Raw genomic sequence first — 16,791 nt, 5'->3', positions numbered from 1 at the left:
TACCTGTTAAAGGGGATGTTCACCTTTCGATTAATTTTTAGTATGTTGTATACAAGTTATTTGCAATTGGGCTTTATTATTTTTTAGTTATTTAGCTTTCTGTTCAGCAGCTCTCCGGTTTGGCGTTTCAGCAGCTATCTGGCTGCTAGTGTCCCAATTTCCCTAGTAACAAGGCAATGGTTTACAAGAGAGACTAGAATAAGTATAGGAATGGAGCAGAATAAAAAGATAAGTAATAAAAAGTAACAATAAAATTGTAGCCTCAGAGCAATAGTTTTTTTGTCTGACACCCATTTGAAAACTGAAAGAGGTAGGAGAGGAAGGCAAATAACTCTAAAAATACAAATAATAAATAATGAAGACCAAATACAAAGTTGCTAGAAATGGGACATTCTATAACAAACGAAAAGTTAACTAGGTAAAACCACCCCTTTAAAAATAAAAATATTAGCTTATCAGTTACCTAGGGGCTGATTTACTAAGACACGAATTCGAATCCGAATTAGAAAAATTCCGATTGGAAAACGAACATTTTGCGACTTTTTCGTATTTTTTGCGATTTTTCCGGCGCCTTTACGACTTTTCGGAAATTGTCGCGCCTTTTTCGTTACCAATACGATTTGCGCGAAAAAAACGCGAGTTTTTCGTAGCCATTACGACTTGCGCGAAAAAACGCGAGTTTTTCGTAGCCATTACGATTTGCTCGTATCTTGTCGCGACTTTTTCGTATTGAGCGCTCGTAAGCGGCGGGCGAAACTTTCAGACTTAGCATGATTTTGGAAGCCTCCCATAGGACTCAATGGCACTCTGCAGCTCCAACCCGGCCCAAGGAAAGTCTCCCATAGGGCTCAATGGCACTCTGCAGCTCCAACCCGGCCCAAGGAAAGTCTCCCATAGGGCTCAATGGCACTCTGCAGCTCCAACCTGGCCCAAGGAAAGCCTCCCATAGGGCTCAATGGCACTCTGCAGCTGCAACCTGGCCCAAGGAAAGTCTCCCATAGGGCTCAATGGCACTCTGCAGCTCCAACCTGGCCCAAGGAAAGTCTCCCATAGGGCTCAATGGCACTCTGCAGCTCCAACCTGGCCCAAGGAAAGTCTCCCATAGGGCTCAATGGCACTCTGCAGCTTCAACCTGGCCCAAGGAAAGTCACCATACTGAAGCTTGAATGAATCCGAATGTTTCGTACTCGGCGCGAAAGCTGCGAAAAAAGTGCAACTTTTTGTGCAAGTTTTAACGCTACGAAAAAATCGCCAGATTTTGCGCAACATTCGGAACGGCAACGAAAAAGTCGCGACAATTTTCCGAAAATTCACCAAATACGGATCATTACGAAAAAAACGCAATCGGACGCATTCGGCCCGTTCGTGGTATGTAAATGTGCCCCCTAGTGTGAGGCTGCATCATGTGTTTTATCCTAACCACTTAAACACTAAAAAGCTTAGACCCTAGCACAGCTTTCTTATTTAGCTAAGGGGCCATCAGTTCCATCAGTTGCTGATTTAGAGCATAACTTGCAAAAAAGGGAATAGTAGAACAATTTTTTAAAGAAATAAAGTATAGTATAGGGAAATTTACAGATTTACTTAAATACAGTATTTCTTTGCCTCGTGTGTTGTAGTTTGGGTTGGTCAAACTTTGTACTTCCTCCCATCATTTCATGGGGTAGGGGGATGTATAGAGGGTATTTTCCCACTGGAAACAATAAAATTTCAAGAGAGACAGTAATAATAATCGCTGCACCTTGTGACTGTATCATTCCTTGTAGTCTTTATCTTGTATTTCTTTTAAACCTTGTTGCTAAAGTCCCATTCAGACTAACAGCTAGGCAGTGGTTTAAATGACACACCATAAATTGTGTTTCTTAAGAAAAAACTCATAACAACAGTAAAGGGGACACAAACCAAAAATAAGAATTTAAATAATGAAAATGTAACTAAGCAACTTTACAATGTATATTCATTAGTGATGAGCGAATTTTCACCATAAAATTCATAAAACGGCAAGAAAATTAGCGAAACGGCGAAAAATTCACGAAACACATTTGTCGCAAGATTTTTTGTCGCCTGCGTCTATTTTTTTGTCACCGTGCCCAATTTTGATACGACCGTGACCAATTTGATGCGACCGCTCACTTTTTTGGCGCGACTGCGCCCAATTTGACATGCGACAAAAAAGATCTGTGCAAAAAATTTTTTTCATGGCGAATTTTCACAGAAGTTTCGCAAAACAATTCGCCAATGGCGAAATGCGAAATTCGGTGCAAATCCATGCCTGGCGAAAAAATTCGCTCATCACTAATATTCATCACAACACACGTTTTCAGTAGTTTTGCAATAATTTACTGTATAAATATAATTGCAGTTCAAGCACTATTTTCCTTTCACATTCAGCATTCCTGGTTCTGTCTGTTGGCAATGTAGCAGGTCAGCCTTCCATGCTGCTTCACAGGTCTGTTAATCAGCTGATATCATCTTCATTGTTTCAGAAAATAACAAGGGGCACAAAACTTGAACTGAATTAGCCTTTACAGCCTATACTGCCTTGTAGTATCAGGTTCTGACCTGGTCACTGTGACTCCAGCCTGTTTTCAGAGACAACATAAAATATATTTTTAAATGAAAAACACTCCAAGCCATACCTACTGTATACCAAAAGTCCGATGCAGGTATGGGATTCGTCAGAAACCAGTTATCCAGAAACTCTTTATTCAGAAAGTTCAGAATTATGGGACGGTTATCTTCCAAAGACTCTATTTATCAAATAATTCAATAGTTGAAAACATATTTCCTTTTTCTCTGTAATAATAAAATAGTACCTGTGATTGATCCCAACTAAGATATAATTGATCCTCATTGAAGGAAAAACAATCCTATTAGGATTGTTTAATGTTTAGATGATTTTTTAGCATGAAGATCCAAATTACAGAAAACCCCTTATCCAGAACACCCAGGTCTGGGGCATTCTATACTATACAGGAAGAACTTTTGTTTTCTCACTCACATATTACATGTAGAACACAGACAGAAAACAAGGTTTAGCCAAGTTTTTATTCTGTGACGAGATTTAACAGTTGAAATGGAGACCATATTATCATACTCCTTGTACATCATATGCCCAGTAAATTCTGTGTGAATCCAACAGATGTGATAGGCAGAAACGAAAGGTTTTTATTTGCCCAAATGTTAAAAATACACTGATGATAATAATACAATAATCTCCACTGGATAGGTGCTATGCAGCTGACACCCAGCATACATTTACTTAAAACCCAAATACATCTCTGTATTTTCTTTTATGTTAGGGAAAATAAAGATTAATAAAATTATAAATTAAAAAATGCACTTGTCTCAATCCAACTATTCCATAGCTTTTAATTTTCAAATTGTGTTTTTTTTATCAAGAAAATCTGACAATAACAATAAAATACATCTCTTCCATTAAACACCCCAGTGCACCTAAACTTACCAGTAAATCTTATCCCTTTTCAGGTCTGTAAAGATGGATATTGCACCTAAATAGGGAAGAGGGTAAAGCATAAATTGCAGCTATCAAAACCAGAAGAGACCAATTTTTACAACTTCATTTTTAAGAGCAAGTGTAACAAAAGCAATCTTTTTTAAGCAGATTATCTATCTATCTATCTATCTATCTACTCTTTCTGCTCTCTACAGCTCCATGGCTTATTACCTAGGGGTAGGTGCAAATGTCGTGCTAAGGGAAGCAAAAACCCTTAGCCCCTAAGAGTGCTGTTAATATAGCCCTTGTGCACTGCAAATTGCACTGTGTTCCTTGTGTCTGTTGTTGCTTTGTTGAAACATTTGGAGCAAAGAGCAGACCCCAATGCTCAGGAGCTTAAGGGAGCTTTGTGACCAACACCAGCCTTGAAAGGCAGTATGTAGAGGGCTCCTATGAAACATGTACTCTTTTCTATGGGCCACTAATATATATTCCTTACACAGTGGGTGCAAGTTGCAGGCACAAGTCTATGCCTCCCATAAATGAGGTGAAAAAAAATTTGCACAGTGGGCAAAAAAATTGTTGCCAGTCCCTATTTTAATCTTGGTAGTAATTAAGGGGAACAGAAGTAAGGGGAATGGAAGAAAAACATTGCGATAAATAATATAAATAAGAATAAAACTTTGAATGTCACAATGTAGAATTCTTCGTTAAACAGTTATCCCATTGCAAATTTTAATTGAGCAGAGCACAGTCTTTTGGAGCAAAGATAAAATCTTTTTTACAGTAAGACGTTTTATTACATGCCCTGCACACTGGTGCAAACTATAAAATTCACAATCTTTCTTCCACTAGTCGAAGTGGTCGCTATACAATTTCTGGGTTTGGCAAAAACAAAAACTATAGCATATATTTTCTGTTAACGGCTTTTATTACAGACCCCATTTATGTTAAATAAATTCAATCAAAATAGGTTGCAATTTGCAGCTTGGATTCATCTCAACTACTGTGTTTGGTAAGGGCTTGTCTGTAAGGAATTCTGTTCCCTCTTTACATGGTGTAGTATCCAGGCAGATCAGGTGCAATTGCACTGAATTTTATAGTCTTGCACTTAGCTTCCTGCTTCCCTTAGAACATTAATCCCCATGTAAAATAAAAGACACAAAGTTTGCTAAGGTGAAGTAACCCATAGCAACCAATGTTTGCATTGAACCTAGGGAGCAGTAAATGCTATCAGTTGATTGGTTGCTACAGGTGGCTAAATTACAACACATTTTGCACCTTTTGTTACATAACCCCAGGAAGCTGTGTGCCTCTCATTTGATGCAACTGGTTGACATATTTTTAGACTGTGCATTACAAACTTCTTGTAGAGCTCATGACAAACAATTCCACCTTTTTAGCAGAAAAGAAGGACAACATTTTCTGCTCCTTGGGGAATGTTGGGAACTAGCCAAAAATGTGCAACTTGTGCCATTTTTAAAGCTGATCTTATCACATATAAATAATGCTATCCTGCTCACAGGCTTAAAATCTGTGGTATTCCCTCAAAAAGATACCTAGCCCATTGGGGATTATTGCTTAATTACATCTGTATTTTATTTACATTATTATCACAATCACACATGCTGATGTAAGGGATGCTCTATTTTCTTGTATAGGAAGTACAATAAAAGGCACATGATAATTTGTTGTAGAATTGTGCACCAGTCTGTAACACAAAATCTACCAACGGAAATAATCTTTTCTCTTGGCCTTCAGTCTTGCTAGAATTCCCTCTGCAGGCTCTTCCGTATCTTCCAAGCAATCAGAAGTCACATCTGGTCCTATAAGTGTATTTTTTTCCCCATACAACACCCATGACAATTAATCCACTCAGTGGATGGTCCATTATCATGTGATGTTTAGTCGTTGTTACCTTTTATAAGGAATGTCCTGTATTCCCAAGGTTTATACAAATAGGCATAGCCTTGTGGGCAACCAAAATCTTGGCTGAATATCCGCTTTCAAAAAAGACATCAATTTCTTCCATGTTTTATCCAGTTTCTTATTATCCATTTTTGTCCTGAGCATCTCTGCACTACTAACCGTAATCCAAAATTGGCATCCTTGGACATTTCAACTTCCAGGCAACGACCAGTGTCTCTATTAACAATGGGGCTGCTCTGTAAGTAGAGAGAAAACATTCGGTAAATGTATTGATATCATGTATCTATTCTGACACTAATTCTGCATGTTTCAAGAGGTGCACAGAACTGATTTACTAATTTAATTTCTATAAATATTTACCAAGCAATGCAATGAGTTTAAGTGGAAAAACTGTACAAAAATGCACTCCAAAAATACCTGTAATATGGTAACATACATATTTGGAAATGTAAGTGCACTTGTAATTCACAAGGTAAAAAAACTAGTAATGTTAATTGTGCCTCTTTTTACACCAAAATTACATAACGTACGTCATTTAATTTGCAGTATGTATGTATGTATATCTTTATTTATAAAGCGCTACTTATGTACGCAGTGCTGTACAGTAGAATACATTAATATAAACAGGGGTATTAAAATAGATAAATACAAAGTATTACAATAAGCACAAATAAATAAAAGATACAATTGTAATAAGATAAGAGTCAAAGACACAAGAGGATGGAGGTAACACTGATTTCAACAAATTTCAGGTACATGTACTTACAGTGAGAATATTTGCACCTAGGCAGTAACCCAAACCCATACTAATCAGTAAAGCTACTGGAAGAATAATGAAAGAAAAAATGTGATTGGATGCCATGGGTTACAGTCTAGATAAAAATGTTACAACAGTTATTAAATGAACCCCTTTGTTCTGCTGCTACTGCACCATATTTCGAACATCACCTGTGTAAAATCCCAAAGTTTTTGAGGTGACCGGGGAACATCATCACATTTCTTTAGTGTGGGGGTTCTGCCTTTTCCATCATCAATCAAACACTTTGTATCAGGAAGGAAGGATGTGGAACCCAATGGGCCTAACTGGAGTAGGCCTTCACTGCTGTAGCGTACAAGCTGTAGGAAAAGCAGAAGCAAACGTGGGTTTGAAAATGTTCCGGTCAAATGAAACATCATTAAAGGTACAGTGTAGAGAACAAAGTGAATTGTGTATGCTGTACTATTAATGTACTCTACTCTAGACGCATGGGCAGTGTAGCAAATTTAGATTTCACATGTACATTTATCAGTGTAGACAGTGGGACCAGTAAAGTAGGGTCTCCTTTGCGTGTTTTAATAATCACCCAAAATATTGATTATTTTTTACAAAATATTTTTTTTCAAGTTGCAATTTGTTTTGGGCTCAAATAAAGATAAACAGATTGTCAGGTTCACAGAGCAGATCTCTAGAATACATTTTGCCAAACTCTAAATTCAGTTAGGCAACTGGAAAATGGCCTGTGATCTGTTATGTGCAAAGTCAAGATGCACAAATGAGATATTTTGACTTATGGAACACCACATTCCTTGAGGATTATAGATACATTTGTCCTAGTTGGCTGATAAACCCCTAACTGTGCTGATGCCTAACATCCGGCTCCCAGGTTTTCTGTGTAAAGTAACCAAATCCAGTTTATTCCCATCTTTTTTACTGTTTGAAATGACTGTAGACAGAACTCTAGTTTCACACCATATATATTGCTGACCATATCACTAAAGGCACTGGAATATATGGATAAATATTGTACAATTGGTCATGAAAAGTATGGGCGCATTTCTGTTGGAACAATGTTTGTGCAGTCAGCCAAAACCATCAAAACAGCAGGATATGAAACACGCTCCTTAGACTGAGCAATATCTGCAGCACATACATTGGTTGGGATACATACACGGAATAAGGTATTTTCATACTTTATTCTGTGTGTGAATATGACAACCAAAATTTCAATTTTCCCCTCACTTAAGCTGACCTTAAGTACTTGTGTGGAAAGTGTGTGGGGAGAATTTAAATGCATTCTTTGACTGGAGCAATTACAGATATTTTTACAATTAATTTAAGTTCTGGCATCTGCTTTACAAAATTCAAACTCAAAATCAATGGGCATAATTCACCTTTATCACAAAAACCCCAAAAAAACGTACAGTATCTCGTGGTTTATGTCATATAAATTCAAAAGCCTATGGGGAAATTAGAAAATGAGATAATTTTCTTGTTGAACTGAATCTTGCCCAGTGTACAGTAAACTCTGGTGTCATAACTCAAGATAGTTCTCTAGCTCCTCCAATAAGATATAGTAATGAATGGGCCTAATTAAAGTGCAAGTATTTGCATAATCTTGGGATATTGTCTCTAAAAAATCAGAACATAAAGGTACAATAATTATGGATGCACGTATAGGTGTTGAGGTTTCAGTAGAATATTCAGTAAAATGTTGTGTCTGGTATTTAGTTGACTAATAGCTTAGTTTGGTACACTGTACCCAATAACAACCACCCTTGTAACCCCTCCCACACTCTCCACCTCTGTCCTTCATACTCTGCACTACTGTGCAATGTAGATGGATGCATTTAACTTATAAACAATATGAACATATGATTCTTTAACCTGCAATTATAGAACAAGAGAGCATCATTAAAACTTGTGTTACCAAAAAGTGTTGGAATAATAGGGGTGGAATATACCAGTCTCTCTTTAATAGCTTCAGTGGGTCAAAATAGTCTGATTTAATTCAGTAATGACTTACTAACTAATGAGGCTTCCTAGGTTGTGGAATATGAACATGTGTAATTCTTGTTATTCAAGTGGTGAGTGTTCTATAATAACCTGGTGTTTCACCTGTGCCTGATCTGGTCCTCAGAAAAAAAGAAAGAAATGTACCAAGAATATCATGAATTTCGAGAACACAGACATTTCATGTTGAGTTTACATTAATACACTGCTGCTTTAAGCATTCCTTTCCCTATGTGATTTATATTGAATTTGCCCTGAAATAATTTAGTGCAGAGCCTGTACCCACGCACGGGCTCCAACTTCTTCTTCCGATACAGACTTTTTTTGATCTCTTTCTGCGGGTGCCACTGTATTATTCCTGGCCATCCTCGGCACGCAATGTGCATTTCTGATCTCCCTGGCAGCTGGGGGGAGCCCAGCAGGAGCCGGACAGGAACAGAGTAACGTGGTGCCACCTGCCATTTTCATTTAGTGCATTCATGCAGAGCTGACACTGTCACTGGCTGAAAGGAAGAGCTAAGGGTGCTAATTGCTATGGGGTGGAACAGCTGGAAATCTGAACATTCTTGAAAAAGGACCAAAAACTGGCTTTTTTCCTACAGAACATGTCTGTGTCCAAGTTCAGCTGTTTTATACTTCATTCTGTCTGTAGCAACCCTAGAAAATGAATATATATATATATATATATATATATATATATATATGTGTATAATCATGAAAGTCTTACCCTATTGTGTCAGAACTATGAATGCAGAATGTGTCCTATAACGTTGGTTGTGTGAATGATGTCCTAAAGGCATACATCTTCAGACTGGCTATTTGGCAGGACTTTATTGGTTTAAATTCAAATGGAAATCTAAGAAACTGTATACAAATGTTAAGTTGTTAAAGGTGGCCTGTCACCCACATATAAAAAGCTGTATAATAAAAGTCCATTTCAAATTAAGCATAAAAATCTCAACTGCCAATCATATTTTTTCTCACCCACCGATATGTCTGAGGCATAGCAATCAGTTTCACTTTTGCACCTCCTTGATGCCACTGACCCCCTCACATGCCCCTTCACTGAGGCTCATTTATAAACACTGGGCAAGTTTGCACTTTTAGCTGGCATGGGCTTGTATGCTATCACCATTTATCTTGTACCTATAACTTGATTTAATGCCATGTTTTACAGGATATAAAGGGTTAACTTATTCTTAGTAATTTTGTTATAAACCTTAGAGTAACTGGTACCATTTTGTCTGCTCAATCTAACACCTTCCAATATGCTTCATCCCCTGCTGTGTTTCCTGTCCGTATTTTGTTTGTTGCTTCCCCATAGAGCCCAGAATGGGGGTTAGAACTATAGTATCCTATTTCTGAGTGGAGGGCCTTGACATATATAGGATAAGTTAGGGAGTATGTACTAAAAAGGGGTAGTTAACAGAGAGAGCACTAGAACGTAACTAGGGCAATGGCTCCTTATCCACATTATTGGAATTGGAAACCATGGATATGTGCAAACCTGAAGGAACAATAACACCAAGGACTGCAGGGTACCAATCTATCTGTGGCTTGGCTACACATGGACTGCAGGGCACTTTTGGTAAATCCTGCAAGTTAGTGGCACTACCTGTTATAATCCTATGCCCTAAAATGGCACCAGTATCTTGTGTTACTTACTGAATAAAATAACTAGGAAAATCAATCCCTGACCTCTAAGTTCTCTTGCCTAATAAATATACCATGCTATGGTTTATGGGTCAGGTAGGCCTATTAAAATAGCAACCAATCAGTAGTTTTTTTTCTTTTTATCCAGCTGCAGGTTAAACAGTGTAAGAAAATAATTAATCGGTTGCTATGGGTTATTGGCTAGGTTCAAATGTGCCCAGTGTTTATAAATGAGCCTAACGATCTATAATTGCATAGCCGCAAGTGCATTAGGTCCTCTTTTCTGGTGCATACATGAGATTTTGGGATGATGCCACCATCCTTCAAAAACTGGAATGTGGCTGTATGCTCTATGTATTCCAAAAGAACGGAGGGAACAAGATTTAAATCATTTATATAGTGTAAGTGAGTTTATTTTGCTTGGCTAACATGGTAAAATAGGATATGAAATAATTTCTTAGGGTGACAGTGCACCTTTAATCATATAAGTTGCCCTAGTGTTTTTGACCAGTTTATTCCATATGGTCTAAAGTAGCACTGTGTTTATAGATAGGAGCAGCAGCAGTCTGGAGAGCGGAGAGGCTCCATGTACTGTATTTGTGTGTGTGTGTGAAACATAAAACAAATATAAAATGTAGCCATAGGAGGTCAGATACATAAACAGCTCTTGAGCTGTTAGCCTGCATGTTGTTAAAAGTTGCAGTCATTACATAACTCTCTCAAACATTTTATGCATTAAAGAAAATTAAATTGAAGCAACTGAATATCTGGCAAATCTCAATGAAATTCCAGAGCAATTTCAAAGCAATTTAGCAGCTAAGACAGTAATATGATTTTGTTAGTGAGGGAAAACCGTTGTCTAGTCCAGCCCAAGGAATTAAGCTGAGACAAATAAGACTCCTGGTTCATTTAAGACAGATGCACCAGGGGTTCTTGTGAGTTTCGGTTGACATGAATTGAATTATAAATGAAACATTTTTAATACCAAAAGCAGAAATGAGTTAGTTACTTCTTAGGTATTCATAGGATTAAAGTTTGCAGAAATGATATCAAGAGGAAATCTATCAGTCCAAATTGGTTTTAACATTACACTCCAGTCTTCAGTTTCTCTTATGGTTTCCTATTCCTATATAATTTTCAGATGATCATAATAGGTGAAAGAATAATGAGAATACAGATAAATGGGGATGGATATTCTTGGGGAGACAAAGGCAGCAGCCTTAAGAAACCTTTTGCCCCAAATTCACAGAAAATTAAAAAAAAGCAGCCAATATGTTGGTAACAAGTCCTCTGAGGCAAAACTGCAAGCTGAGAGTGAACAAGTCAGTGGGAAAGATTCCAGCACCCTTAGTCAGCTAATGAATCTTGCCTTTACTTACTACATATCTTTAAAGCATGAAATGTTTGATAATGGTAAACAAATCAAGAACATAAAAGTCAGGACTGGGCTTGACTGTCAAGTAACCTGGGCTGCAACAAGATGTAATGTCCCTGGGGAATTCAAGCCAAGCACAATAAAACAATGAAAAGTAAATTCTACTGTAAAATAGAACTCAAGTACACTTTGATAAGCATTATTGCTGGTCCATTGAAACGCAAACTCATATACCTAGCCAGTGACCACCTTGAAAGTAATACAGGCATGGGATCTGTTATTGGGAAACCCATTATCCAGAAAGTTCCGACTTTTGGGAAGGCCGTCTCCCATAGAATGTTTTTTAATCAAATAATTTTACATTTCAGAATATATTTCCTTTTTTGCTGTAATTATAAAATAGTACATTGTACTTGATCCCAACTAAGTTATAATTAATCCCTACTGCAAAGCAATCCTGTTTATTTAATGTTTAAATGCTTTTTAGTAGAGTTAAAATATGGAGATCCAAATTACTGAAAGACCCCTTTGTCAATGACGTAACAGAAGTATGGCAGAATATTGAAGTTAAACCATGTGGCAATTTATCCTATAAATCCTGTAAAATCCAACAACAAATCTGTCTATGGATAACAAAAAGTCAGTTCTGAAGTCCCACAAAAGTCTATACACAGTCCAAATAAAACTCCAAATGAATAATGGCCAAAGGGTAGTGAAGTGGTAGATCCAATGTGCAGTCCTTCCTTCTCTCTGAAGACTGACTACAGGTCTCTCTTTGGGGCTCTTTTTATGTCCCTATTGGCCGAGCCTCCCAGCAAGTCCCTACTGTTATTATACAGGGGTGTGGAGACATATTGATGCTGGGGTAACTGAATTATCTCCCCCTGCAGGCTCTGCCTATTGTTCCTAATCAGGCCAGGGCAGACTTGTTGGAGCCTTTGGGTAACAACCCTTAATCTCATTAGAGAGAAATGAAATCAGTTTCTCTGTTGTTTATCACTGACCCATCACATCCTTGTTCAAAAAACCCAGGGCCCAAGGTTCTGGATAACAGGTTCCATACCTGTACCAAGAAGAAGCCTTCAGCTGACAGAGGACCCTGTACTGACATTTTAAATTTTTTTATTTGTTTGTTATTTTTTAATTGTTTAATTTAACAGTGAGTGATATAGGATTTTTACTGCACATACATGATATATGTTTACCTGCTGTATGCATATAAAATGTTTATATTTTATAGTTCAACCTTCTCCCCCCAAAAAATCATAGCGTATACATTTTTGGCTGCAATCTGATCATTTTTGTTTGTGTCTGAAAACCTCTCTGTACAATGTTGCAGACAAATGTATAGTACAATACAAAAAGAGGAAAGCTAATATTGAGAGCAATGAACCACAAATTTCATTATCGGAATAAGCAATGCTTTCCACTGTGGTGGTGAAATAGTTAAGTGATTACATTTTTGCTCACATACGCAAAAGTTGAAACGCAGAACGTCTTTTCCTGTCACCCTGAATTCTTGTACAAATGAATAATAAACGGCAGCAAGAAATATTCGTGCCTAGAATGTGATGGCATTCACAAATAGCCATTATGAAAACAAAGAGTTTAGCTGAGCGTTATCTTAAATTTATAGGGCTGCGCCGTTCTTGGTAATAGGAAAATTTATGCTTGGGTAAATGTAGCTAAACAGACAGGAAATGCTATTAAGATATGCTGGGACAATAAACAACGGGAAAGAATATTCTTTTATTGTTCCAAGAATGCCCAAGTTGGTGTTTTAAGCCTTAATTACATAAATACTCATATCTTTTCATTACTTGTGACATAAAATATTATCTTTTTATTAAGTAGCGAGGCCTCTTGCATTAAAAGTCTCCATAAAATTAAACAAAGATAAGGCATGTGGGGACAGATTTCTACCTTAACCACTTCACAGCCTGACAGTATTGCAGAATAATCTCCACTGGACAGAAAGACCCTCTGTATTCATTTATTTTAATATACAATGTGGGCCTTTCATTGAGTACAGGTATGGGATCTATTATCCAAAATGCTTGGAACTTGGGTTTTCCAGATAAGGGTTTTTTCTGTAATTTGGATCTCCCTATCTACTAAAAACAATTAAACATTAAATATACCCAATGTTTTGTGACCAATATAGATTCATGCAGCTTCATTACCATCAAACAAACAAATACAGGTATGGGACCATTATCCAAATGGCTTATGATTTGGGGTAATTTGGATCTCCATACTTTCTTTGGATCTCAATACTTTTAAAAAATTAGAATTATTTGCTTAAAATGTCTATGAGAGATGGGCAATAGTGATGAGCGAATCCGTTCCGTTTCGCTTTGCCGAAAAATTTGCGAATCTATCAAAAGATCCGCGAAACGGCGAAAAATTCGCGAAACGGCGAAAATGTCGTGCGACAAAAAAAATTTGTCACCCGCGGCTATTATTTTGTCACGCGGCTATTCTTTTGTCGCCCGCGGCTATTATTTCGTCGCTCGGCTATTGTTTCGTCGCCCCCGCGGCTATTGTTTTGTCGCATGGCTATTGTTTTGTCGCCTGCGGCTATTGTTTCGTCGCGTGGCTATTGTTTCGTCGCCCGCGGCTATTGTTTCGTCGCCCGCGGCTATTGTTTCATCGCCCGCGGCTATTGTTTCGTCGCCCGCGGCTATTGTTTCGTCGCCCGCGGCTATTGTTTCATCACGCGGCTATTGTTTCGTCGCGCGGCTATTGTTTCGTCGCGTGGCTATTGTTTTGTAGCCTGCGGCTATTATTTTGACGCCTGCGACTATTCTTTTTTGACGCCCGCGACAATTTTTTGACGTGCGGAGAATTTTTCCGCTGCAAATTTTTTCATCCGTTTCGCGAAACAAACCGCCAATGGCGAAACGCGGAAATTCGCCACGAATCCATGCCTGCCGAAATATTTCGCCCATCACTAATGGGCAAGTCTCATTTTAATAATTTTGTCTCTGAGTCTGGTATGACCCAGAAGCAATGCCATGCCCTTGCTTCTTTTTGCTTCAGATGGTCCACACAGAAGAAGGAAGAACAAGAAAAAGAAGACTTGTAAGTCTTTAAGCATTTCATACACCGAGCCACTCCACAATGTATTTCCAACATGTAGCATTTGCCTATGATACTCTGAATTCTTTCTGCAGTATGTTTTAGTTCTCTGTATTAGTTCAGATCTAAACTCATCATACCTAGTACAGTGTTGAGTTATCTTTTCAATACTCTGAAATCTGTCTTTTTTATAATTACTTTTGTGTTTACTCACCCCTGGGCAGCAAATTTGACCTGGTTACCATTTTCCTGTGAATTGTCTCATTCTTTCTCATACAAGTGGTCACTGTCCCCCATGAACACCACACTGACACTGCCTAACTTTAGCCTCAATGAGTATAGAGTATAATAGATGTTGAATGGATCGTTTACATGGGTACAATAATCTAATAGCATAATAATTCAGATATTTTACGTGGATGCAGTGTACATGCAGCCATTTCTGTATCTACCACAGAGGCCCAAAAGACCCAGACCACAAACAACAAATTTAAGGCAGGCAGCAATGTTATTAATAATGTTAATAATGTTTATCTCAATTGGTTTAGCATTCAGGGTAAAGCCAGAATAGGAGATTTCTGTGAATCTAGATGGTGTGGGTGGAGGCTGGAAAAATATTTAGACATCATACTTCCACACAGATCAATGCTGAGAAATTCATGCTGATATTGTTTTGCACCCAGGAAGCGTTCTACTCATCTGACTGCACAGTGCTGAATTTGTATCAGAATCTATGGATCTTAATGTGATTTAAGGTTATAGAGAGATGCATTTATGTTTGGATACATACATAAACTAGTCAGGGGCAGGAGTTTATTTGTTAAGAGGGTGTAATTTGCCTTTAAGTAGAGATCTAGCAACTAGTACACTAAATAACACTGTAAGCAAATCTACATACCTTGAATCTAGAAGAGTATTCAAGGAACATTTGTATTCTGGCATAGACACAGATATTACCAGCATCTCAGAAAAAAAATGTGTCAGATGGGCAATATATTCATCCCTTTAAAATACCTACCAGTGTTACCCAGTACTGCATGTAGTATCTATGGTCTCGTTCTCAAATGAGCTTTAAAGCCAAAGGGTGTAGGTTCACCCTTGCCAATGAGTTGATTTGAAACTCAGTGACATAAAGTAGAAGACATAGTTTTTTCAAACTAAATAGAACAAAATCCGTAAAAATAAAACAATCGAATATACTCTCAACCTTTCTTTAAGATCCTTCTCTAAAGCAGCCAATAACTAAATTGCTACCTGTGTATATAAAGAAAGATATTACTGCTATTGATTTGTGTTATGGGAAAGCAGTAGAGTATAAATGAAATCCTTGGGCTGAAAGTAAATCATACTTTTAAGTTATTTTATCTTATGAACAAATACATTAACCACAGAAAGAGAAACACTTTGTAGAGCATGGCTATTAGATGTGCTTACCTGCGAGGACATGCCATGGCAAGGGTACAGAATAGCTTTGTTGTCATCTTCAGAACCTTGATCCAAACAGTAGCCAGTTGCTTTACTGTTTCGAAGCTAGAAATAAAAGAATTAAGACACTTATGTTAGATACATTTTCTAAGTGTATATGGAAACAGTAGCAGATATCTTAGTCACTCTGCCACACACACATTAATATGGCAAGGTGGCAGTTTTGTTTTAAATCATTCTAGATGGGAAAATCTATAAAAAAAAAACCCTGTTCCCTGCTACAAACAGAGTTCGGAACAGTTACAAGCAGAGTTTCTTACAGAAATACTAGTATAGTGAATCCCAGCCAGTGGCTCGCAAGCAACATGTTGCTCACCAACCCTTTGGATGTTGCTCCCAGTGTCCCCAAATCAGGTAGTTATTTTTTAATTCCTGGCTTAGTGACAAGTTTTGGTTGCATAAATACATGATGTACCACCAAACAAACCCTCCTGTAAGCTGAGATTATGCATAGAGGCTGGCAAATAGCTAATCACGGCCTTTATTTGGCACCCCCTTGATCATTTATGATGCTTGTGTTGCTCCCCAAGTCTTTTTACATTTGACTGTGGCTCAGGAGTAAGAAAGGTTAGGGACCCCAGTACTAAAACATGTGTATAGATAAGTAGTGTTGCAGCCAATCAGCTGGAGCCTTCTTCCGCTGCCCATCCTTAGAAACTGGATTGAGAGAATGATTCAATCTTATTCTAAAGTTTGCACAAGGAAAAAGGAAAGGATCCGCGGTTAATTTATTTCGCTCATTGGCTCAGTTACTCACATGTCTACCTAGTATCAGTTCTTTGGGAAACTCATTTACTCTCCCTGTGTCCCATACACCAAAACTGGATTGAAAACTCAACAGGCCAGGAATTTACTGCATCTGAATTACTGTAACATCCAAATTCAGAGATTTTTTTTGTGCCTGTGTAGGCACAGCAAGAGAATGCTAATGCTTCTGTTCATCCTTCACCAAAAATGTTTTAGTGGTAAAAATTATAAGAAATATTTGGTCAATCTAAAGTTCAGTCTTGGCTAAAATATTCCCCTTTGAATAATGTCTTG

The 16,791-nt window shown here is 37.8% G+C and overlaps 1 protein-coding gene across 1 annotated transcript in view; it reads right to left on the bottom strand.

Annotated features, from left to right (window-relative positions):
* Positions 1 to 3,029: 3,029 nt before the first annotated feature.
* galnt9 (polypeptide N-acetylgalactosaminyltransferase 9) overlaps positions 3,030 to 16,791 on the bottom strand; it is a 128,827-nt gene continuing 115,065 nt past the window's right edge. Inside the window, exons 9-11 of the mRNA XM_002931877.5 lie at positions 15,700 to 15,795; positions 6,335 to 6,502; positions 3,030 to 5,622 (exon numbers count right to left, since the gene is read on the bottom strand). Of these exons, the coding sequence (XP_002931923.1) occupies positions 5,476 to 5,622; positions 6,335 to 6,502; positions 15,700 to 15,795 (411 nt within the window). The 3' untranslated portion in view covers positions 3,030 to 5,475. The remainder of the gene's footprint in view (positions 5,623 to 6,334; positions 6,503 to 15,699; positions 15,796 to 16,791) is intronic.

Source organism: Xenopus tropicalis, chromosome 1 (genome assembly GCF_000004195.4).
Source record: "Xenopus tropicalis strain Nigerian chromosome 1, UCB_Xtro_10.0, whole genome shotgun sequence".
NCBI classification, from domain to species: domain Eukaryota; kingdom Metazoa; phylum Chordata; class Amphibia; order Anura; family Pipidae; genus Xenopus; species Xenopus tropicalis.
The sequence above is the reverse complement of the archived record's forward strand: the minus strand, read 5'-3'. Positions and strand labels throughout refer to the sequence as shown.